A 25,518-nucleotide genomic window follows, 5' to 3' on the forward strand; every position below is an offset into this window, starting at 1 on the left:
AAGGCCACTTTAGAGACACAGAATTTGGATTTAAAAGAGTAGAACGATTATCATTGAAGTAATGAGGAGAGAGCAGCTTGCTACGAGTCGCCATGTTCCAGCACAATTGATCCCCTATTAATGCTAACTAACATTACAGAAAGCAAACCATTTGCCACCACTTTGACCGGGGCTTGCTGCTTTCGATGCAGCAGCCGTGGTGGGCTTAAAACTGAGGTATCATGTGAGAAGTGCATCCAGCTCAGACCTCAGATCATCACTGAATCAGGTTTATTACCACAGAGTTATTTCATGAAATTTGTTGTTTTGTGGCAGCATTACAGCCTGAAACATAAAAATAACTAAACAGTGCAAAAAGAGAATAGCAAGATAGTGTTCGTAGGTTCACGGACCATTCAGAAATCTGATGGCAGAAGGGAAGAAGCTGTTTCTAAAATGGGCTTCTTGACTCAAGACACCACCAGCTAGCCATCAGCATGATATTTCTTATTTTCTATAGTATCTCTCAATCATGGAAGGAAGTGCATTTTTCCTTCTAATTTTGCAGCTGAGTCCTCCTATTTTTTTTAAAGTAATGATACATATTATAGTAACATTTGATACCTATACATTTTCAGTTATATCTTGTCTTCCCATTTTAATACACTTTTTGAATTTTGAAGCAATAAGCTATAAACTATTTCATATCCAACCTAGTTAAGAATAAAATATCCATTAAAATGTTATTGAAAAGAAATTTGCTGGACTGAATTGACATATTTGCAGTGAATGAAAGATCTAGCTAATAATGCCAGCATGGAAAAGACCATAGCTGTGGCTGATTTAGTATCTTGTCAGGCATTTTTATCACATTTTGTGATGTCTATTAAAACATTTTCAGTCATTTTAAAATGAACATTTTATTCATTTGGACCCTGCAATTTCAGAGCTGCAGAACAGGTCACCACTCAGTGTAAGACTTTGGTCAAGATTTGAGCTGTAGTCTACCCTCTTTTCTGCTGAGCCAGATCCCTGGCCGTCATTAAGAATAGCAGGTCAGGGCTGGGAAAGAATATACTTGCTGTTTCAACTGCTTGTTGACATATTTTTACTGCCTGTTTATAGACTCTGTAAATATGAAATATTGAAGACCCTGAACCCTGCAGTGCTCAATTAATGCTATAATTATGAAATTGCTTAGGTCTTTAGGGAAGGAGAAATGCATAATATTGATGGAAACATACTCCAGCTTTATCAGAGCTGCAGACTAGCTATCTAAGCTATTTGCTTCTACTTTGTAAGGTTGAAGCTTGAGGCTTGATTCTGGGATTGTGGGGACTACAAATGGACCATACAAATCCCTCAGCCACAGAACGTAGGCTAAGGTTAGAACTGAGGTTTCAAACAAGCAAGAGTAAATTGTTGTTTAACTTACATATAAAAACATTGTTTGATTCGTATTGTCTCTAAAGGGTAATTTATAGAAGCCGAATAACCAACTACAATGCAGCAAAATATCTAAAGAAATCTAGATCTTCATCTTTCCTACAAATTATTTTAGTAAATAATCTGGTGAATCTACTGTAAGTATAATATTTTAGTAATATTCTGGTGGATCTAAAACTAAAGGGAATAATTAATGATTCAATCAATCATTTTTCCTCATCTTTCCTTTTTTGCTAGGAAACTGTGACTTCTTGGCTGTCTGCTGTATTAGTAGCAAATTGCCAAAGTGGTTACGTTACATTAAAATATCTCCAGATGCTGGAAATACCTTTTGAAAAAAGTTAGAAAGTTTTAAAGATATTCAGCAGTTCATGCAGCATCTGTGTAAAGTGTCACACAGTTAATATTGCATTTTGGCAACCCTTCATTAGAACTGGCCATGCTTCACAAACAAATCCCGTCCTCTCATATGTTAAACGTACATGTATAACTTCCAGAAGGCATCTGTGGGCAGTGGTCAAGGCAGAATCCAGACCTGATATTCTTGCTGTTGTATAACAGAGGCATATAAAGATTTTTCCTGTTATTTTTGCTGAAATCTAGAAAATTGGCAATGTTAGCTGATTGAAGCTCGGACTAAATAATTTGATCTCATTTTGTGCTGACTGAGCCGATCTGTAATTGTTGACTGTATCGGTGAGTTAGAATTCCTGGCTCTAATTACTAATTGCTGATCTTTGCTGGAAAGGTACATTTATGATGTTGCTGGAGTGCAGAATTAGGCTCAGTTGTGATGTGTCTGCAGTCAAACAGCTTGCTGATTTTCTCTAGGATCACTAATGAGCAATGGGCTTTGGGCAAAGCCCAGAAGAGTGCTTACTACCTTGCATTCACATGAAAGAAACTGATTAAAGCCTTTAGGAATGGAGAGAATGGGAAAAAATAAGAAATAGGAGAAGTTGATGTTAGGATGGGCATTAAACCAACTTTCCAATAGTAAGTAACTCTCAAAATGTTGATTACCCATCTGTGCTTAATTAACCTCCTTAAACTTGGCAATAGTTTGGGGCAAACACAGAGAGGTGTGCAGATCCCCAGTGAAATTCTTACCAAAGGAAGTGTCTCATTAAGATTGAGTAGTCATGTTGATTCTCAAAACAGCATTCACACAAGTCTTGCATAATGACTTTGAAAAAAGATGAACAATTTTGAAGGCAATGTTGAGACTATAAGGTAGAGGATAAATGTGAGTGGAAAGTTTATTTCAACTCTTTTGTGGCATGTCAACATCACTGGCAAGATCAGCATGTCTGTTACTGATTTCTCTTGAGAAGGTGGCAGTCGGCTCTTACCTTGAGTCTCTGCCGTGTGTCTGGTAAAACTATTCCCCAGGTCTGTTGGGAAGAATGTAGGCTGCTCCAAGATTTTCACCCACCAATGCTAAAGTAATGGAGAAATATTAGTGTGGTTCTGTTGAAGATGTTTGAGGAAGGTGGTACCTACTTAAGCAGGCGTAGTGATTGTGTAGGAAATAAATATTTCTGCAAATTGGTGGGATGAAGGTTGCTTTGCTCTGGAAGATACTGAGCTTTTTATTTGATGCTTGGGCTGAATTCATCTTGGCAAGTGAGACCATTGAACACAGAACACTTAACACTTTATGTGTAAAATAATGCCCTGCACATTTTTAAACTTACTCTTTTCATTTTAAATATATGTCCTCCTGTACTTGACATTTCTTCTATGCTGGGAAAGAAAGATTCTGACATTCTATCCTATCTATGTCTCTTATAATTCTAAAACCATCTATCTAAGGCCCTTGACAGCCTTCAACACTCCAGGATAATCTGCCTTTTCCTTATACTCCTTGTCCTTTAATCCAGGCAGCATCCTGGCAAATCTCTTCTGCACCCTTTCCAAATCCTCCACATCCTTCCTTTAACGGAGGGACCAGAAGGGAAAACAATACTCAAAGTGTAGCCTAACCAAAGTTAGATTTTGAGAGCCTCATGCCTTTTAGTTGATCGGAAAGATTTTGGAAAGTGTGCTGCTTGCCACAGAATATCTAGTCTCTGAGCTGACCTTGTTACCATTGTATCTATGTGATTAATTTCGATAGATTTCTGATCAATGAAAATACCCAGGTCAATGAAGCTGAATGAATTTGACAAAGATGATGTTTTTGAATGTCAAGAGGAAGTAGTCAAATTATCTCTTGTTGAGTATGATCTATATGGAAGCCAACTTTACTCACACTGAACCCCAGCACTAGTTCACCAGCATCAGTGAATGAACCAGCTTCAAGCTTGCTAGTACAAGTATTTAGCTTCATTGTACCAGCTCCATCTTATTCAGAACCCTGTCTCCCTTCTTGGCTGAGTAATTTCCCCATTCATTGTGTTGGATCCACCCTAGTAGCAGCTCCAGTTCCTGATTTTCCATCCCACTATTAATGGTGCAATTGTGCTACAATTCTTGACCTCAGCAGCACCAATTTTGGCCACAGTTCCTCATCCTGATTGACAGAAAAAATATTGTAGCCAGAACAAATCTCTACTTTCTTTTTCTATATCCTCTTTTTGTTAAAGATCTAGGTACTTTCCTCCTTCTTTCACTCTTTCTTCCTTTCTCACACAACCATTTTTTCTTGCTTTCATATTCTCTGTCTGTCTGCATCTCTCTCTGTGTCCCTATCTGCCTGTCTTATCGTTTTATTTCTTGATTGTACCCCTTCCTGAATAATCGTGGATGGATGAGATGTGGTTACAGGAACTAACATCTGTGGCTATCAATGGATATAACTCCCGACTCTGGCTGATGAATGGAAAAGGAGAGAAACGAGAGACATAAATAAATAACTGAGATATTTGGAGATGTAAAAAGTGGGACTGATTTAAATAATGGTCTGATTGATTTGGGAACAAGCAAAGAAAAAGGTGAACACTGTGGGACCAAAGTAATAACAAGATCTAATAGCATGCAAGATCCGTGAAAAAGAATAGACACCACAGAAAGGGGAGACAGAAAAGGAAAAAGAAAGAAAATGAGAGATTGTGAAAGAAACAAATGAACAGCTATGGAAAGAGTACAACAATTTCAAAGGAACATTTTCTGAGTAATGCTGCAGGTGGTTAATTAGTTGGTTTGCAAGAAATTATTTGGTGGAGACTATTTATAAACTAAATTGTAACCTTGTCTGAATGGCATGGAAACCATTGTTGTAGGACAGATACTTGTGTTTTACATGTTGGTTTCCTTAGCAACATAAAGAATATTTTGGATGTATTCACAGACGAAAGACTTGGTGCTGCAGAATGTGTTGCTGCTGTTATTCTGAAAAAGATTCGCGTCTTTGTGTATAGTGTTAGATATACCTGATTGAGTTAATGAACTATTTAAAGAGCTATATCAAATTTTGTCAAGATTGCAAAGAGTGATAGGATGCCATTGTGTGGTTGGTTGATAACCAACCAATAGGGCCATTCTCAAGCTGTGAGTGATGCAATCCTTTGTGGCTGTTTAGTATGCGAGAGACAATGACTGCACAGCATGTTGGAATAATATAAAAACACTCTTCAGCTATAGATGTAGTGCCTTTTAAAGGTCCAGGGCTTTTCTCTTATTTTAGCTCAATGCATTAACATTTTTCTAATTTTAGTTTTGTAAAAGAGACAAACAAGTCTTAAAATAAAACTGTCTTTATGAAGCATGACCATGGGTTTACTGGACATAATTACGATCCTCTCAGACTGAGGTGTCTTCATTACTGTTGTGAGATAGCATGTGGGCATATTGCAGATGATGGAATCCTGGTGGAAAATTACTAGGCATGATCCTGCAGAACTAATAATTTTTTTTAAGCTGATGGGAGTGTGTGTGTGTGTGTGTGTGTGTGTGTGAGAGAGAGAGAGAGAGAGAGAGGGTAGTTGGGGGAGGGGTGAGGGTGATGTGGAGGGGGAAGAAAAAATCTGGGAAAGTTTGTGACAGGAAGAAATTCAATGACAAAAGGGTTAAGAGTTCAAGTGAAAGAGGATGTGAGAGAGATTTTTGAGACAAACGATTGCTCCTGAGGAGGTGTGAAATCAGAGAAATTTATTCAGCCAGATCACATGATTATTGTTGTAGAAACTAGAAAAATCTTAGGAAAATTTCCCAGAACATGGATTTGGTATACATGGTTTGGGCTGATGATCTTGTATTTAAACATTCTAAGCCTGGTACTGACATTAAAGATCCACTGTAATACTGTTCACCTTTCCACTCCAAAACATCTGAGATGTCCACCTTTTTCAGAAAATAGGTACCCCATCACCAAATTGCAACTGTTGCAGCTCTCACCTGGTTCTCTTCTATTTCCCATACCCCTGGCTTCCCACATCCCCACCCACCCACCCCCCCCCCCCAGGCATTGCAGGGGTCAAGTTCCCCTTGTCCTCACCCACCATTCCACTAGCCCACAAATCTGATATAACATTCACCACAATTTCTGCCACCTCAGATGGGAACTCATCACCAGGTACACCTTCCCCTACCCTCTCTGCTTTCCACAGGAATTGCTCCAGCTATGACCCCCTTATGCACTTATTCCTTCCCACCCATTCCCCCCTCCAGGCAATTATTGCTACAACTACTTGTTACACTTCCTCCCTCACCACAATTCAAAATCTTCCGTGTGAGCCAGTCCTTCATATGTGAAGCTGTTGATGTTAATTATTGCATCTGGTGTTCACAATACAGAGACCAGAACCATTCTACATTAAGCACTTTCACTAGCTAGGATCCTCCGGGGGAGCTATTTTAACATCACTTCCCATTTCCACACTGACATGAGTGTCCAAGGCATCCACTACTACCAAGTTGAGGTTCAACACAGATTAAAGGAACAGCATCTCAAATTCTGCCGAGATCACCTCCAACCTGATAGCATGAACATCTATTATTCTGACTTAAACCACAAGACCATAAAACATAGAAGCAGAATTACATCATTTGGCCCATCAAGCCTGCTCTGCTTTTTTATCATGGCTGGCTGATCCATTTCCCACTCAACCCAATTCTCCTGCCTTCTTCCCATCATGTTTCACATCCTGACTTAACAAGAACCTATCAACCTCAAATGAATTTAATGACCTGGCCCCCATAGCCACCTGTGACAATGAATTCTATTGATTCACCACCCTCTGGCTAAAGAAATTCCTCCTGATCTCCATTCGAAATGGATGTCCCTCTATTCTGAGGATGTCTTAGACCCTTCCTCCACCCCCCACTATAGGAAACGTCCTCTCCACATCCACTCTATCCAGGCCTTTCAACATTTAATAGTTTTCAATGAGATCCCCCCTCATTCTTTTAAATTCCAGAGAGCACAGGCCCTAGAGCAATCAAACAGTCCTTATATGATAAGCCTTTCCTTCCCAGAATAATTTTTCAGAATCGCCTTTAAACTCTCCTATGTTAGCACATCCTTTCTTAGATTAGAACTGCTCACAATTCTTCAAGCAAAACCTCATTAATACCTTATAAATCCTCAGCATTACATCCTTGTTTTTTTTAATATTCTGGTCCTCTCGAATTGAATGCTAACATTTCGTTTTCCTTCCTCACCATTGATTCAACCTGCAAGTTAACCTTTAGGGAATTCTACACAAATCCCTTTGCTCCTCAGACTTTTGAATTTTTTCCCTATTTTAAAAAAGTCTACACCAGTATTCCTTCTACCAAAGTGCCTAACCATACTCTTCCCAACACTATATTCCATCTGCCACTTCTTCGCCCATTCTCCTAATCTGTCTAAGTTCTTTAGCAGCCTTCCTGCTTCCTTAACACTACCTCTGTCCCTCCACCTATTTTTATATTTTCTGCAAACTTGACCACAAATCCATCAATTTCATCATCCAAAATCATTGACATATAACGTAAAAAGAATTAGTCCCAACACCGACACTGCAGAATACCACTACTAACTGGCAGACAATCAAATAAGGCTCCCTTTATTTTCACTCTTTGCCTCCTGCCAATCAGCCAATGTTCTGTCCATGCTAGTAATTTTCCTGTAATACTATAGGCTTTTATCTTGCTAAGCAGCCTCATGTCTGGCATCTTATCAAAGGCCTTCTGATAATCGAAGTACACAATATCCTTTGTCTATCCTGTTTGTTATAAAAGAATTCAAACAGGTATGTCAGGTAAGGTTTACCATTGAAGAAACTATGCTGACTTTGACCTGTTTCACCATGTGTCTCCCAGTACTCTGAAACCACAACCATAACAATTGACTCCAATATCTTCCTAACCACAGAGGTTAGGCTAACTGACCTATGATTTCTTTCCTTCTGCCTCCCACTCTTCATGAATAGTGGAGTAACATCTACAATTTTCCAGACCTCTAGAGCCATGCCAGAACCTAGTAATGCTTGAAAGATAATTACTACTGTCTCCACAATCTTTTTAGCTTCCTTTTTCAGACCCTTGGGGTGTGGTCCATCTGGTCTATGTAACTTATCTACCTTTAGAACTTTCATCTTCCCATGCACTTAATCCATAGTAGTAGTAACTGCACTCAATTCTGCCCCTGACACTCATCAACCTACAGCATACTGCTAGTGTCTTCCACAGTAAATAATAATGCAAAATACTTATTAAGTTCATCTGCCATTTCTTTGTCTCCAATTACTACATCTTAAGTTTTATTTCCCAGAGGTCCAATATCTGCTCTTGCCTCTCTTTTACTCTAACATACCTTTGGTATCTTCTTTGATATTATTGGCTAGCTGACCTTCATATTTGATCTTCTCTCTCCTAATGGATTTTTTTACTTGCTTTCCATTGGTTTTTAAAAGCTTCCCAAGCCTCCAACTTGCCAGTAAGTTTTGCTCTATTATATACCCTTTCTTTGCTTTTGAATTCCCTTGTCAGCCACAGTTGTGTCATCCTGCCTTTAAAACACTACTTCACTTTTGGGATATATCTATCATGTGCATTCCAAATTGCTCCTAGAAACTCCATCCATTCTGATTCTGTTAGTGACTCTGTTCCAATCAACTTTGGCCAGCTTCTCTCTCATGGCTGTGCAATTTACACTACTCCAGTTTAATACTGATACATTTGGCTTTAGGTTCTCCCTTTCAAATTGCAGGGTGAATTGTATCATTTTTTATGATCACTGCCTCCTTTGGGTTCCTTTACCTTAAGCTCCCTAACCAAATCTGGTTTGTTACACAACATCCAATCCAAAATTGCCTTTCCTCTCATGGCCTCAGCCACAAGCTGCTCTAAAAAAAAAGCCACTTCTAGGCATTCTACAATTTCTCTCTCTTTGAATCCAAAATCAGCACCAACCTAATTTTTCCAATCTATCTGCATATTGAAATCCTCTATGACTGTTGTAACATTGCCCTTTTGACATGCATTTTCTACCACTCACATAATTTTAAGCACATATTCTGGCTGCTGTTTGGAGGCCTGTATATAACTCCTATCAGGGCCTTTTTACCCTTGCATTTCCTTAACTCTACCCACAACGATTCTTCATCTTTTGATCCTATGTCACCTCTCTCTAAGGATTTGATTTCAATTTTGCCAACAAAGCCACACCACCCCCTCTGCCTACCTGCCTGCCCTTTTGATATAATGTGTATCTTTCAATGTTGTTCCAATAAGTAACTATAAACTTTTTTTTTCAGCCACAACTCAGGGGTGTCCACTCTGTCATACCTGTCAATCTCTAACTGCCCTACAGGATCACCTACCTTATTCTGCGTACTGTGTACATTCAAATATCACACTTTCTGTCTCGGTATTTATCACTTGTTTTGATTTTGTCCCCTTTACATTGCAGCTCATCACACTGATGGCAGTTTTGCCCTATCATCTGCCTGTCCTTCCTAACAGTTTCATGACACATTGCCTCTGCTTGAATACCAACTCCCCCATCCTCAGCCCTATCACTCCGCTTCCTGACCCTGCCAGGTTAATTTAACACCACTAGAACAGTTCTAGCAAACCTGCCCACAAGGATATCGGTTCCTCTCAAGTTCAAGTGTAACCCATCCCTTTTATACAGGTCTTACCTTCCCCAGAAGAGACCCCAGTGATCCACAAATCTGAACCCTTGCCCCCTGCACCAGTTCCTCAGCCACACCTTCACCTCCCAGATCATCCTATTCTTCCCTCACTGGCACACAGCACAGGCAGAGACTGCAACCCTGGAGGTCTTGCTTCTCAATGTTCTAACTAGCTCCATAAATTCTCTCTTCAGGACCTCCTCCCTTTCCCTACCGATGGTTATTGGTGTCCATATCTACCAAGACTTCTGACTGCTCACCCTTCTCCTTTAGAATGCTGTGGATCCAATCTGGAATGTCCCTGATCCTGGCACCTGGGAGGCAACATACAGTCTGAGTGTCCCTATCGTGCCCATGTAATCTCTTGTCTGATAACTAATTCCTCTGTCCCCTTCTTTCCTTATCCCATCTGCCCCATTATCCCACTGACCCCATTACCCTATCTCTTTCCACTCTTGATCTGCTCATCACCCACATACTTTTCCTTCCAGTTCCCCTCCTCACTTCATTTCCTTTATTCCGTAGTCCTCTGACCTCCCCAGTCAGATTCCAACTTCTTCAGTCCTTTGTCATTTTTCACTTGTCCTTTCCCAGCTTCTTATATTATTCCCAACCTCCTTGTCTTTCACCTGCCTATCTACCCACTCTGAATTGCATTCACATATCAGCAGCCAGCCCCTGCTCCATCCATCTTTACCACCTTCTTAAACTGGCTATCCCCTCTCTTCCTTTTTCTGCCCTGATGAAGGGTCTTACCCAAAACATAGATGCTGCCTGACTCACTGACTTCCTCTAGCTTTTTCGTGTGTTGCTCCAGCTTTTCAATATCTCCAGCCTCCTGTTGTTTCCACCAAGTATAAATGAGGGAGGTGGGTTTTTCAGGCAGAACTGACTATGAAGATTGCACGTGCCACAGATGCAATTTGTCTTGGATCCCTCTCCATATAATCCACAGGAATATGCAGTCAGTGGTGTAACTCTTTGCTGTCACACTCCACAGATGCTGCAGTGTGATTATATTTTGAAATTTGTAAAGCTGCAATTTTCAGAATGGAAGCAGTTTACTGCATGATTACATATGTATGAATCCACCTGGCAATGTTATCTATGTTAAATGGATATTCCCCTTGTGTCTCACATAAGCAGCTCAGGTTTAATATTAAATCTGATAACTCTTTTACTTCTCATTTCAAGCACTGGGTTCACAACTAAACTGCAGCATGCAAATCTACAATTGATCAGAAATCAAGAGTTGGTGACAGAAAGTAGGGGAGGAAACTGTAATTACAGGCTTGAAATTGAAGCTGTATAATTATATGTGGTATATAATTATTATTACTTAGAGAAGTGTGGTTGAAATTGTGATCTGGATCAAGTAATATACTGTGATCTCAAAATGGAATAAGGTGATAAACTGACAGACCATCAATCGACTTTGAGAATCAGAAAGAAGACATTGAATTGGTAATTTCTATGGATTAATTTACCAACACAAAATTGAATTATCTATCTTTTATTTATGATGTTCTTGTTTTAATATTTTAGTTGTGTTGTCCCTATTTGTACCTGAAAATAATTGAAATGCTTTATGATTCCAGTATTAAAAGATACATTAAAATGACTAATGTTTTTATGATACACTAGCCTGAAGAACTTCGAACCAGTATGTTGATGCATTTTGAAATTCCCGCAGTTTTTAATATACGAAGAATGATGTTGATGATTTTGCACCACGAAGTTCAAGAACAGTTACTGCCCCACAATCATCAGGCTTTTGAACCAAAGACTCACTTGCCCATCCATTGAGATGTTCCCACGACTAATGATCTCACCTTAAAGACTCTCTATCTTGTTACTTATGTTCTTGCTATTTATTGCTATTTATTTATATTTCCATTTGCACAGTTTGTTGTCTTCTGCCTTCTGCTTCATCTTTCATTGATCCTGTTGTAATAAATTCACTGAGTATCCTTGAAAATGAATCTCAGGGCTGTATATGGTGATGTATATGTGCTTTGATAGTAACATTTACTTTGAACTTTGAGGTGGTCTTCAGAGAGGTCAGACTAATAGGGGATTACTGAGCTGAAATGGTAGATGGGATGGTCAGCTTTGAGCATGAGTCTGTGTTGTGGAAAGAAAAGGAGGAATCAGATCTCTGAGACAATAGGCTTCTCGTGAAGATAGAACTGACGGAGATAGGGGTGTCATCCTTCTGTACCTTTGTGGATTTTGTTTGCTGTTCACTGGTCCCTCTAGATGTGGGAAGATCACTCTGACTGAAGTGAACAGCAAGAATGAGTACAGAGAGTGGGAAAAGTGCATATTGATTACATACTGTATGTAGCAAGATTAAGCCAAGGGTTCTTATTATAATTAAAATGTTTTTGGTAAGAACATTGCTTTATGGGTATAATATAATTACATTTTACAATCAGTATTTGCAGAGATAACATTTGAGAGAACTCTTCCAGAAGATAATGGCTGCTGATTTATCTCACCGAAAATCAGCTTCCAAGTGCAGTTAATCAGGTGTTTTGATGGAATGTGTCAGATTAATACAAGATAAACCATAATGACATTCTGCAGCTCTTGTAATATTGCATAGAAATTTCAAGATTGAAAAATGAACAGATAGAAGAGATCACGGATTGAACAGTAGTATTGTCATTGTGTAACCTATGTGTCAAGTTTTAGTTGGGGTTGAATCAGTTCGGGTGAAAAGAATATTATAGAAATGTAATTTAATTCATGCCACCTTAGGACTTTTGGAAGATTTGTATTTATTAGCCCAAGGGTAATTGTATCTTTTTGATTGAATTGATTGAAGCAGCAGGGGAACATATGGCAGTTCACTGAGAATCCCTTCCATTCAATACTGCTGCTCGGTAACGGATTCTGGCATTGTCACGTTCTGAGCTTGAAAGCTCACACACTTACACATGTAGTATGTGAATGTGCATATGCACAACCCCCACATACATGATTTTGTGTGTGTGTGTGCGCAAGACTGACATAGATGGAGGGAGGGAGAGAGAGAGAGAGAGTTGCTAATTAGAACCTGAAAGGAAATCTGAGATGAATGGATTATATTTATTAGAATTAAATGCAGTCATTTTAATCTACTAATTTGTTCATCTTCTTCCAGTATCTGTCAGCAGTTGCTTCGCTCAATCGGATGCGCATGGAAACAAATTACTTTTGAAATTGGTCTTTAAGGTCATTCTCAATAATAAACTGGGTTATATTTATTTAGGAAGAATGAGAATCCATTTATTTATTCTGCTGGGACTAAATGGGGATTTAATAACATACCCAAAATATTGAAGCAATTTCTCATTACATATAGGGAGTCAAACACTAAGTGCCTTGACATGATGTAGGTTAAAACTAAAAATAATCCCAGAAAATAAATAAAAAAACATTGTGTGTATCTTAAGGCCCCATTAAACAAACAGTATTTATTTATTGTGCTGCATAAACTGAAGGGAGAAATAGAGGTTTTGTTTTTATGGAGATTTTGTTTCGGGTTATTCCAGCTATACTAGATAACACATTCTGTGGTCACTAACAAAATTTGCCAGAGTCACAGCCCTTGATGAAGGCCAATCATATTTTGTGACAACTGTAGCTGTTCAAGAGATCCCCTTGCACCCAGCAAAAGAAATATCACTGAACAGCCTGAGAAGCCAATCCCATTGGCTTAGATTTTTCTTAACATGCCGGCAGTTCCTGGTGGAATTGTTAGTATATCACTATAGGTCTGTCAGAAGTTTTGGAATAACCATGCAAACATGCACAAAAGTGGAAAACCCAAACTTTGTGAAAGGTCTCTACCACAATCATTCCAATTGCAATTCCCACCTATAGAGTCCAACAGTGAAATGCCAACCTCTTGCCAGTTCTCAGCAGTTAGGCCACAGAGTCTGTATCAGGTTAAATTTGCCATAAGTCAGAGAATCCACTCATCTCCCAGGACGTGGCATTGAGGGCAAGAGCTATATTTTATGTACTTTGCAGTTTTTTAGTTACATGTACTTAATGGTTTAAAATCCTTTCTAACATGGGTATGTGTTTGAATGACATAGAACAACATAGCAATTTTTTGTTGAATATTGGAAGTGTGTGTATGTCAGCCGCTCACCAGTATTCAAAGACTTTGACAGTTTACAGTTGGGAAATCTGAGGCATAACTGAGCTGTCAACACATTCCTGTGGGTGTGGCTTGCTAATTATAGCCAGAAAGGCTTGGAGATGAGGCTGAATCCAATTATGTCGGAAAAATTGCAGCTAAAAGATTTGGTTCAGGTAACTTCAGCTTCCTTCCACAGGATTACTTCCATTCGAGAATTTCCATGGACAGCAAACCAAGACAGAATTGTTAGCTGATATTTTAAGCATTTTAATCGTGAAAAGGGGTTGAAACATGAGAACAAGAAGTAAAAACATTAAAAATCAACAGTTAAAAACATAAAAGCAATTAAAATCTCCTGACAGAGAAATCATCATCGGCCACCACTTCTAAACATGCATGAACGATCAGTTAATCTCACCTCCACACATTGGCACAATTTCAGTCAGAGGAAGTAATTGTCCAAAGGAGAGCAGATACTGTAATTGTACATATGTTTAGTGCCAGATGAATTTAGTCCTTATTAAAAATTGAAAGTATTTATCTTAATAGGAACCCACTTGTAAAAGCAGTGTCCAGGGCAAGACAAGGTGCTAAGTGATGAATATGTTTTTTTATACCATTAAAATATTATTTATCTTACATGTGGAGAAAGCTAAATATTTTCAGAATATTTTGCAGCAAGATCAGTTCATGGAAAGCTGCAATGGTTGACAATTCACTGATCGCTTTTGATTACTGTAGGAATTTTGGGGAAGGCACGATGAATCACTGGCATCAATTAATGGAATTCCCAATTAAAGCTGGGGATTAAAGTCTGGAGTCCAAAGATGCTGCAACTTCACCTTGTAATCTCAGCAAATAGTGATAATTTCCCCATCATCACAAGCATAAAGCTTTTGCCTTTTGGTCCGAAGGTAAATGCACAATATTGCTTCACTGCCTCATTGATTTAATTTTCCCTGTGTGTGCACTCAGTGCATTAACAGTAGGGGTGGAGGAGAAAACTTCCTTTATTTTAATTCATTTAGCTTCAAAGTGATGGGGAAATGATGAGACGTAAGGACCAAAATTTTGTGAAATTTGTAGCTAATTTTAAAGGAAAGTAGGAAAATTTGCACTAGCTATTTCATGACACAAATGAGACCAAAGAAATGAAGAAATGCATTGGGTATAAAATTACAACATTGACATAGAAGTACAACATTGTTTGGACGCAGCAAGAGTGGGTACTGAAAATGGAACAGGATGAAATTTCTGTTGGGATATTTGTATGTTAAAATACTTAATCTGTTCCACAAAGTGACAGTCAAATGACTCCAGTGGTCTGTGTTATATGTAGTTTTATCTAATTTCCTAATGTTATAACACCTCTCTTTGTTGTATGCCCTCCAATTAAGGTACTGGAGTCAACAACTTGTCTATACGTGAATATATTAGAAGACATTTTCCAAGGAATTCAAATTGATTATAGCAATATTAATAGTAATTTTCTTATTTTAACAGTTGTTCGAAATATCAAACGGCACAATATTGTACTGAAGAGGGAGTTGGGTGAAGGCGCCTTTGGGAAAGTTTTTCTAGCTGAATGTTATAACCTTTGCCCAGAAGAAGATAAGACCCTGGTGGCAGTGAAGGTATATCACTATAGAATTTCAATTATTAATTTATGTTTTAGTCTGCAGCTCCTAGTGATAAATGCTTGTCTATCTTTCAGCCTTAGTTGTCTTGTAGGTTAGTCCATATAGGACTAATGCAATGTCAAAAGATCATGATACATGATCTTGCCCTTGGTTTAAAAGTATGGCCTGGTTTCATAATAGCTCTGCAAAACCAACCAGAGACAATATAGGAATCTGATAATAGAGTGATGGAAGCCCAGTCAATTCTATTGAGTTGACTGCTTCTTATGTGAAGATTTATCTATAGAATGGAAATTGAAAACCTGCCCACTTACTTGCTATATTCCTGTTCACTGTGTGCATTTTGTTGTACACAGAACTAAATTAATAATTCACCACCAAGCATCAATTTTAATTTGACCTACAATTGTAATGTCTTTGGTTATTTCCAACACAAATTACTTGGCCTAAGGCACTTCTGACTTTATACCAAAGTACATCTGAATTGCTTTAGGAACCCTTCTTATAAAGATACCTTATAATATTTTTATGTAAATTTCTGTGTGATATGCAAATACATTTTTGCAGCAAACTAAATTATTGATAGAACCGGAATCTCTTGTGGTGTACCATATGGTGACAATATAATGTTGGAGATGTACTGCAGACTGTCAACAGTATTCCTCACTGAAACAAAGAGAGGCACTAGGGATTATCTTGATGTAGGGACTTATGCAGTGTGATCTATCCATTTGTGATTTCACTTTTGAAACTAAGTTTTAAAACTGATGCTTTAAAAATAAGGTAATAGGATGTCTGGTGTAAACAAAACATACTGTATATTGGCACTGTAGTAAGCTATGAAACAAACCAGATGTGGATCGATAATTATTCCTGAAAAATTTTATGACTCCATTGGCAGTAACCTTGTCAGAGTCAGAAAGTTGTACATTCGGGCTTCATCCTTTGATTTGAGCACGTGCTCTAGGCTGCTGGAGGAGTTGCTCATCATATGAAGTGTTATATTAGCATTCTGTAAGCCCAAAACAGAGTTGGACTTCCCCAGAAGTTAAACATGCTATAGTAATATCTGAAGGAAAGCAAGGAGTTCTACCTACTCTTATTAACTCAACAGATATCATTCATTAATTGGTTCTACATCCCATTAATGCTTAAGAAATATTGTTTGCAAGTCAACCAACAGACTGATAAACGGCCAGTTGTTGGTGAAATGTTTCTGAAGTTTGTAGTAATGCTTATCTCTAATCATCCATTTCAATGTTCTCTGGTACTTATCTTGTATATCGTTTGTGGTTGATGTTAAGAAATATATTGTGCTTCAAGGATTAATTTTAAGATACCAACACGTCAAGGCAGTAGTCATTAAAGACAAGTTCACTCATAGCTTTAAAAGTGCTGACGATCAGCTATTATAATATTCCTGCACAGTAATGATGTGTTTTATTTGTGTGTTAAATATAATTGAGTTCATTCATATTGACTAGTTCTCAGTCCTGATAGTCATCAGTGGCAAACTATTCCTTTTTATCATTTTCCTGTTATGACGAACTAAATAAACATAAAAGAGAAGGTAAATGAAACCATGTATTCTCTCATGTGGAATGAGATCTGTAGCACTCAAAGAACCACTGGAGCTATCATGTATACCGAGAGCTAAGATATATCTGACCTCCTAGTTAAAATTGTAAAACAAAGTTGACAAATGTTTCTGTATGTCAAGCAGCTATTAGTGCTGAATTCAGAAGAATGCATCTTTCATTTGGTTGACTTCAGCTGCATCCTGTCAGCATGTTACTTTAAATACAAAAACAGATCGCAAAGCTCATTGTAGTAAACCCTGCCATTATTTCAAATAACACAGACCTTGAAAGAAGCCAGTGACAATGCACGAAAGGACTTCCATCGTGAAGCAGAACTCTTGACCAACTTGCAGCATGAGCATATTGTGACATTCTACGGTGTATGCGTGGAGGGTGACCCACTCATTATGGTATTCGAGTACATGAAGCACGGAGACCTCAACAAATTTCTCAGGTTGGTTTGGAACACTGCAAGACATCTTGCACTGTTATTGTTATTACCATTGCCGTATTAGCATTTTTACTGATCTAAAATTAATCCCATTGGGTATAGCGGTATACTAGATACAAGCATACAAATAAGCAGCTGGGTAAGGCCAGTGATCCCCTCACGCCTGTTTACCATTAATAAGATAATGGCTGATCTGAGATTCAAGATCTATTCTCCAGTCCTGCAAATTCGCAAAATATTTCTTCCCTTTGCTTATAAAGAATATGTCAATCTCAGAACCACTCCTTCCACAGTTGCAAGAAAGAAGAGAGTTGCAAAGGTTCATGACTTTCTTTCTGAGGGGCAATAACACTTCGTCTTCAATTGGCACTCATTTTTAGTGACATGCTTCAAAAAGCTTGTGGGATTATTGCACAACAATTTGTAATTCCAGCCAAAATAATATTTACAAGGAAGGTTAATTCAATTATTTTTCATGTTTCCTTATGGCATAAAAGGATTCCATCTGGCCCACTAAGTCTATACCAGTTGCTTTCCTTGCTTATTGCTCTGAATACAACATGTTCCTCCCATGCCAAATTTCACTATTAAATTCTACTTTTTCTGATAACTAATATGAAACATAAAGGGTGAAATTGGTCTTTAGTGATAGTGAATCGATAATGAATTGGATTTAATAACTAGTTCTCATTTCTACTGAAGAATGGTAAGGCAAGTTGCGAATTCATCACTGTCCATTTTTGAGTCATTATCAGCAATAAAATTATTCCCTTGGTTTCTATCATCATAATCAATACACTGATATCTAATCCCCATTGGTGTAAAAAGTGCTATTTGTGGGAGTTTGATTAAAAGCTAGATTGTTAAAACTGAACTTGCAGAAGGGATTATTCTATTTCCTAACTCAGATAATTTTCACCAAAAATAGTTGGGGGTGACCCAAAGGAATGTCTCAAAATGTAAAATATGGCAGTACTGGCGAGATGATGTTCCCATAGACAGAGAGATTAGGGGAACACTCTCGATCCTCCTTTTGAAAAAAATGCTATTGAAAAATCATTGTGTTTTTGCAATGGTTGAAGAATTCTATTGAGCAGGCCCAGTTTGTTTCTGTCTAATTTCTGCAAGAGGGCATGAACCAGGAACTAGAACACACTAAAGGGCCAGACATCTCGCAGACATATTTATTACTCTGATTACTGATTGTCCGTATCAAGTGTTTTGCACTTGTTTTACACCTGTAAATAGGAAGAATCAAATCTGATTTCTAACCCAGCAAATAACTATTTTAATTATACTAACAAAAGTAATTTCAATGAAATAGACAAAAGTATCACATCACTTTTAATCTGCATCTTGAGATTTCTCAGAAAAAATGCCTCATACTTTCACATAAAACAAAGCAGCCACTTGCACTTATAATTAGTAAAATGTATTGTAATCCAAGTTATGAGTCTACAAATGAACAAAATGTATTTAATAGAAGCTAATAATTTCAATGTATCAAAATGTTTTTTAAAAACAATGTGTAGCTATGTCACTGAATGTGTAAATTCAGTTAGAAAGTTCTAGAAGACCACCATTATGTAGTATTTAAAAATCAAAGTTAAATTACAATTGGATTCCAGGGACCTACAGCTCTGGTCTGAAACTACATCAGCCACTGTCCACGCTTGTATTGCGTGTAGTACAACATTTGTTAAGCATTTTCTGTTCCTATGCTGAATAAAGTGTTGCATCATAATTTTAAAATCCAGTTAATTGAAGATATAACCCAAGCCAATTGGTGTCTTGAAATAATATTTAACTGAAACTTTGGTAAGTTTTAATAAGTTTGAGCGCAGTTTCTTAAACTTCAAAAAATGTAAATCTAAAGAATTTAAAATCGAGACCAGCACACACAGAATTCTGGAGGAATTCAGCACCTCAGGCAGCATCTATGGAGAGGAAAAAGATCTATCAGACCAAGTCCCTTAATCAGGACTGGAAAGGAAGGGGGAAGAAGCCAGAATAGGAAAGACTGCTATTGTCCAGTAGCACTTAATGTGTTGCATTGCTTTGAAAGGTTGGAGATTCAACATACAACTCCCGCCTAAGAAGCAACTGGGATCCACTCCAATTTGCCTCCTGTCACAACAGGTCAAAAGCAGCCATTTTATTGGCTCTTCATTCAACCCTGGGCTATCTGGACAGTGAAGATACATACATCAGGATTCTCTTAATTCTTTTCTTCTCTTATTCCAATATTTTTATTAAATTTCATATACACAAATACAGAATTCATAAGCATATTTATTAAAAATCAAAATAAGATAGCACAAAATGCACTATATATACATCTGTATATAAATCACACTGATACAATCATGGTATCCCATTTTGATGATTAATCAAATAAAATAAATTGAATGATGAAATACAATAGTATGGTTAATAATATTATTAAAAAAAAGTCTACACCCCCTACCAAGACAAAGCTGGTTGGTAAAGAAACAAGAGGAAAAAAAAGAGTATTTACCATGTAGTATTTTATAATAATAATAGCCCAGATCTATATTTTAATAACAGTTCAAAGATTTTTAAATTAGCTCAGAAAGGGTCCCCATAAGGATGCTCTTAATTGACTACAGCTAGGCATTTAGTACTATCATTTACTCAAAACTAAACAATAAGCTTGAAGACCTAGGCTTCAAAAACTCCTGCAACTGGATCCTTAATTTCCTAACTTGCAGACCCAGTCAGTTCAGATTGGCAAACATTTCCTCTACATTCTTTCTCACCATAGGTGCATGCTTCGCCCCCTGTTTTGTACTTATGACTGTGAGGCTAAGCACAGCTCCAATGCAATACTTAAGTTTACTGATGACACCACTGCCATTGGCCAAAACAAAACAAAATACAACAGCATGTAGGAGGAAGATTGACCTCAGTGGTTGGGAAGATGTTGGAGTCAATTTTCCTTAAGGGAAAATCTTACCTGATAAACCTGTTCTGCTGAGATGATGTTGGGACTGCTTCTATTTATGCTGTATATCAATGATTTAGATGATGGAATAGATGGTTTTGTTGCCAAGTTTGCAGATAATATGAAGATTGGTGGAGGGGCAGGTAGTGTTGAGGAAACAAGTAGGCTGCAGAAGGATTTAGACATATTAGGAGAATAGGCAAAAGAATGGCAAATGAAATACAATGTTGGAAAATGCATGGTCATGCCCTTTGGTAGAAGAAGTAAATGTGCAGACTATTTTCTAAATGGGGAGAAAATCCAAACATCTGAGAAGCAAAGGGACTTGGGAGTCCTTGTGCAGAACACTCTAAAGATCAATTTTCAGGTAGAGTTGGTGGTGAGGAAGGCAAATGCAATGTTAGCATTCATTTCATGAGATCTAGAATACAAGAGCACAGATGAGATCCTGAGGCTTGATAAGGCACTGGTGAGGCCTCATCTTGAGTATTGTGAACAGTTTTGGGTTCCTCATCCCAGAAAAGATGTGCTGTCATTGGAGAGGGTTCAGAGAAGGTTCACAAGGATGATTCCAGGAATGGCAGGGCTATTATATGAGGAATATTTGATGGCTCTGGTCTATACGTTGGAATTTAGAAGAGTGAAGGGTGTTCTGATTGAATCCTTTCAAATGTTGAAAGGCCTAGACAGAGTGGATGTGGAAAGGGTATTTCCCTTTGTTGGGAGTTTAGGACAAGAGGGCACAGCCTCAGGATAGAGTGGCATCCACTTAAAACAGAAGATGTGGAGAAATTTTTTTAGCTGGGGGGATGAATTTGTGGAATGTTTTACCACAGGCAGCTCTGGAGTCCAGGTTGTTGGGTGTATTTAAGGCAGAGCTTGATAGGTTCTTGATTGGATACAGCATCAAAGGTTATGGGGAGAAGGCCGGGGAATGGGGCTGAGGAGGGGCGAAAGGATCCACCATAATTGAATGGAAGAGCAGACGCAATGGGCCAAATGGCCTAATTCTGCCCCTATGTCTTATGGTCTTATAATTAAAAATCTGGCTGAATGATGTCACAACAAAAATCTCTCACTCAATGTCAGCAAAACCAAAGCGCTGATTATTGATTTCAGAAAGAGGAAACTCGAGGTCCATGAGACAGTTCTCATCAGTAGATCAGAGATGGGGAGGGTCAGCAACTTTAAATACCTCAGTTATCATTTCAAAGGATCTGTCCTGGGTCCAGCATGTAAATGCTAATATGAAGCAAACATGGCAATGTCTACACTTACTTTCTTAGAAGTTTGTGAAGATTCAGTATGTCATCTAGAACTTTGACAAACTTCTATAGATGTGTTTATTGACTGTCTCCATCACAGCTTAGAATGGAAACACTAGTGCCCTTGAACAGAAAAGCCCACACTAAGAAGTGGATATGGCCCAGTCCATCATGAATAAAGCCCTCCCCACCATTGAGCATCTACACGAAGCATTGTCGCAGAAAAGTACCATCCAAGCCATGCTTTCTTCTTGCCCCTGCCATCAGGAAGAAGGTACAGGAGCCTCAGGACCCACACCACCAGGTTCAGGGACAGTTATTACCTTTCAACCAATAGGCTCTTGAAGCAGAGGTGATAACTTCATGATAACATCATGGAATTGTTCCCAAAACCTACGGACTCACTTTCAAGGACTCTTCCTTTCATGTTCTTGTTATCTATCTATTATTTCTTTTTTTTCTGAAGTGAGAAGCTGGGAGGTGTCAGTGGAAAAGGTAAAGAGCTGAAGAAGAAAGAATCTGATCAGAGAAGACAGTGGACCGGGGGTGAAGGGAAGGAGGAGGCAGACTAGAGAGAGGTGCTAGGCCTATGGGTAGAAGGAAAGGGGTAAGAGGGGAGCCAGAATGGGGAATGAGAAAAGGGAGAAGGGAGAGGAGGAAACAATTACAGAAATTTGGATATATCAATGATTATACTATCGGGTTGGACCCCACTCAGATCACATTCAAGATGTTGCTCCTCCAGCCTGTGAGAGGTTGTGGAGGAACCCATGGACTGACATGTTGAAACAAGAATAAGGTGTAGAGTTGAAATGGATGGCCTCTGGGAAAACCTGCCTTTTGTGGTGGACAGAGCAAGTGTGCTTCATGAAGTTGTCTCCGTTCTTAATTTGGTCTCCTCGATGTAGAGGAGGCCGTAAGGAGAGCAGTGGATACCCCGATAGACTTACTGTTAATGTTACAATGTTTTGGGTATCCTTAGAATTTGAATATTATTATGTAAATACAATGGGAACCAGATGAGATTTAAGATGAGCACTGGTAATGAGAGGTGAAACCATTGAGGGAAGACTGCGATGAGGTTATTTCTTTTGGATCAAAAACCTGAGTCAAGATTTAATTAAAGTGTAGAAAACTAGAGCCAATAAACAGAATGATATATTTCCCTTAACAGGATTAAAGTAACCAAGGGATATAGATTTAAAGAAAAACTGCAAATTCTGGAAATCTGAAATTGAGGAAGCATCTGTGAAAAAAGAAACAGTAAACATTTATTGCTTCCCTTTATATGTATGTTTATTGACTACAAAGTGTTTTCTGATTTTATGATGGGACTTGATCTTGGTAGAAGAATTAGTGGAGAGTTGAGCTGAGAGTTGTTTCATTCCATAAAACAAGTGGGAAGGATTGGAAATATATTGCCTGAAAGCATTGTAGAAGCAGAGAACCTCATCATATTTATAAAAGACCTGGACAACTATAGCCTCTGTGCAACACACACAAAATGCTGGAGGGACTCAGCAGGCCAGGCAGCATCTATGGAAAGAAGTACAGTCAACGTTTCAGGCTGAAACCCTTTAGCAGGACTGATAGCCACTATGGCCATGAACAAAGAGCTGGGAAGTTGAATTTGGTGGGCATGGGCACTCTCAATAGATTGAAGGACTTTTTTTTTTCAAATTTAAAAAATTTTTATATCTATGTTATCGATAATTTTTAGCAAGCTCCTTCATATCCTCAGCACTGAAATGTAAAATGGGAAGACCATTTTTATTAGGCTTTATTTAAACATTGAAAAAAATTGTTTCCTTGGAATTTTGCACATATCATGTCTCTGAGGGCTTCTGTTGGTCAGACTTGGCCATGGATATTGTGTCCTAGCTATCTAGATATGCGAGCTAGGGCAGTACAACATGGAGAGCAAGCTGTTGTCCATGTAGCAAGCTCCCCCTCTCCATGCATCTGATGAACCCAAAGGAATGGCAGAGACCAGTACAACTTGATACCCGCAGCATTGCAAGGGCTGCCAGTCAGCATTGAACTCGATGTAGGGACTTATTGAGGGACTCCAGCTCTAGATTTTTCCCTTGGGTTTACTCCTGAGGCCTTCCCCATGCATGGCTTTAGCCACAAGGCAGTGGAGATTTGAGGTCAGAGTTTTCCTTCTCTTAGATAATCTGCCAACCATGGCTGACGAGCCCCATCTGCCCCATCATGTCTCCAATTCATAGGAAAATGCTGGATATGAGTTGGATGCTATTTTCAACAGATGTTGCTCATCAGCATTAAAGTATGTTTCTTGACAATGACATGATGTGAGCCAATAGTTTCCGACGAACCAGTTTGCTCTTCATCTGTTCTGAGTCAATCAGGGGCAAAAGAGTTGACTGTCACAAAAGCATTGCACAGATTCTTGAAGGCTCAAACCTTCAGATTAAGAGAGAGGCTAGGTTTGTAATGCATTGTATTTAACATTCAAGGACAGACTTAATTAAGGATTTTGACATTGTTTCTTTTTGCTCTACCAGTCAGTAGGTTTTAGTGTGAGTTGCGGTTGGGCTGTTGAGGCAATAAGAGAAGACTGGAAATATTTCTTCATGCCAAATAGTAGAAGCACAGAATTCAGATCTACTGAAAGCAGCTGGCAATTGTAAATATGAGATTAACTACCAAAGATCTATTATTGTCATCAAAGATATTCTTTTGAAGATATAGGTGGAGGAAATTAAATGGGAGAATGGGCATCACGGAAGCAGCAGCCTTTGCAATAGTCCATTCACTAGTTCAGTCTCCTGAATTTTCCAGGCAAACTCCAGGATGGGAGCACATCAGTAACAAGACTGATAGCTTAAGGCATATATTAGGGTCAAAACAGCAAAAGGCAGTGAAAATTTGCATGTCAAAATTAGTCTGAAGTTGATAAAGGTGACATAGTGTAGGAGTGCAGATATTTTAAAGAGTCATCGATTTATGGGCTATGGAGTAATAAACAATCAAGATTGAGGAATAATTTGAAAACAAGAATAATGTTAAAAGAACTGATTATTGGGAAACAGTATAGAGTAAGCAGAGAAATGATTAGTTAATTGTAAAATGTGCACAGCAGAACGATGATTGATAAAATTTCTGATGTAGAGCAAAGAGATCAACTAAGAGTTAATAGAAATCCATGTCTTTGAGTAGCAAAATTTACCGGTAGATGAACTGAGGCTGGGACAGAGTCAGAGGTGGGCACAGGTGATGTGGGGCTCACAAATCGTCTTGGTTAAAACACAAGTTTAGTTTCCTACAGCTACCTTGGAGATCAATGGATCCAGTGGCTGGTGAATAGATTTGTCCTGCTGTTTGAAGACAATGATTATGGCTTTCCAGGTGTTTAGTTGGAAGGAAATTTTTTCCTGCAGTACTGGACATCAGACAAGCTGTCCATCAATTTATAAACAATGGAAGGGTGAGGAAAGGTGCTGAGAAGTGAAGAAACTGTGATTTTAATATATATACAATAACAGAGCAGGTTTAATGGGCTAACTGATATGCAGTTGTGTAACATTAACAGTGACTGTCATAACCTAGTTGGGCATTTTATAAAATACCGGATTCAGTGGATATAGAAATAATATTTTGCCCTTGATAATAGCCATGAGGCTGGAATTGAACCGGGGTGAGAGGATCCAGGATATTGGATGTCAGGTTTCCTGGTAAACCTGGGAGATATCAGAGAGATAAATGGAGGATGTTGGACTAAAATATGGAGAATGTTGGGCACTGGAAACTACTAAAAAAAGGGTTCTGGATGCAGGAGAAGACAATTTTTGAGAAAGGTTCTACTGAAGGGATTAGATCAAATATTAGGGGATGATTCAATGTTTGGAGGGAATATGTCATTTGGAGGGGCTTATTAGGAGGACAGTGGACAGGGTAATGAGGGTGGATATCAGGATGGAAATGGATTACACAGCATGTTCTATTCCTGGAAAGTATAGAATATTGCGAA

General features: G+C 38.4%; 1 protein-coding gene across 1 annotated transcript in view; it reads left to right on the forward strand.

The window, feature by feature from the left end:
• The window catches only part of ntrk2a (neurotrophic tyrosine kinase, receptor, type 2a), a 228,028-nt gene that overhangs the window by 157,168 nt on the left and 45,342 nt on the right, over positions 1 to 25,518 (forward strand). The window contains exons 13-14 of the mRNA XM_059969820.1: positions 15,127 to 15,257; positions 17,125 to 17,297. Of these exons, the coding sequence (XP_059825803.1) occupies positions 15,127 to 15,257; positions 17,125 to 17,297 (304 nt within the window). The remainder of the gene's footprint in view (positions 1 to 15,126; positions 15,258 to 17,124; positions 17,298 to 25,518) is intronic.

This window comes from Hypanus sabinus, chromosome 5 (genome assembly GCF_030144855.1).
Source record: "Hypanus sabinus isolate sHypSab1 chromosome 5, sHypSab1.hap1, whole genome shotgun sequence".
In the NCBI taxonomy this organism is placed as follows: Eukaryota; Metazoa; Chordata; class Chondrichthyes; order Myliobatiformes; family Dasyatidae; genus Hypanus; species Hypanus sabinus.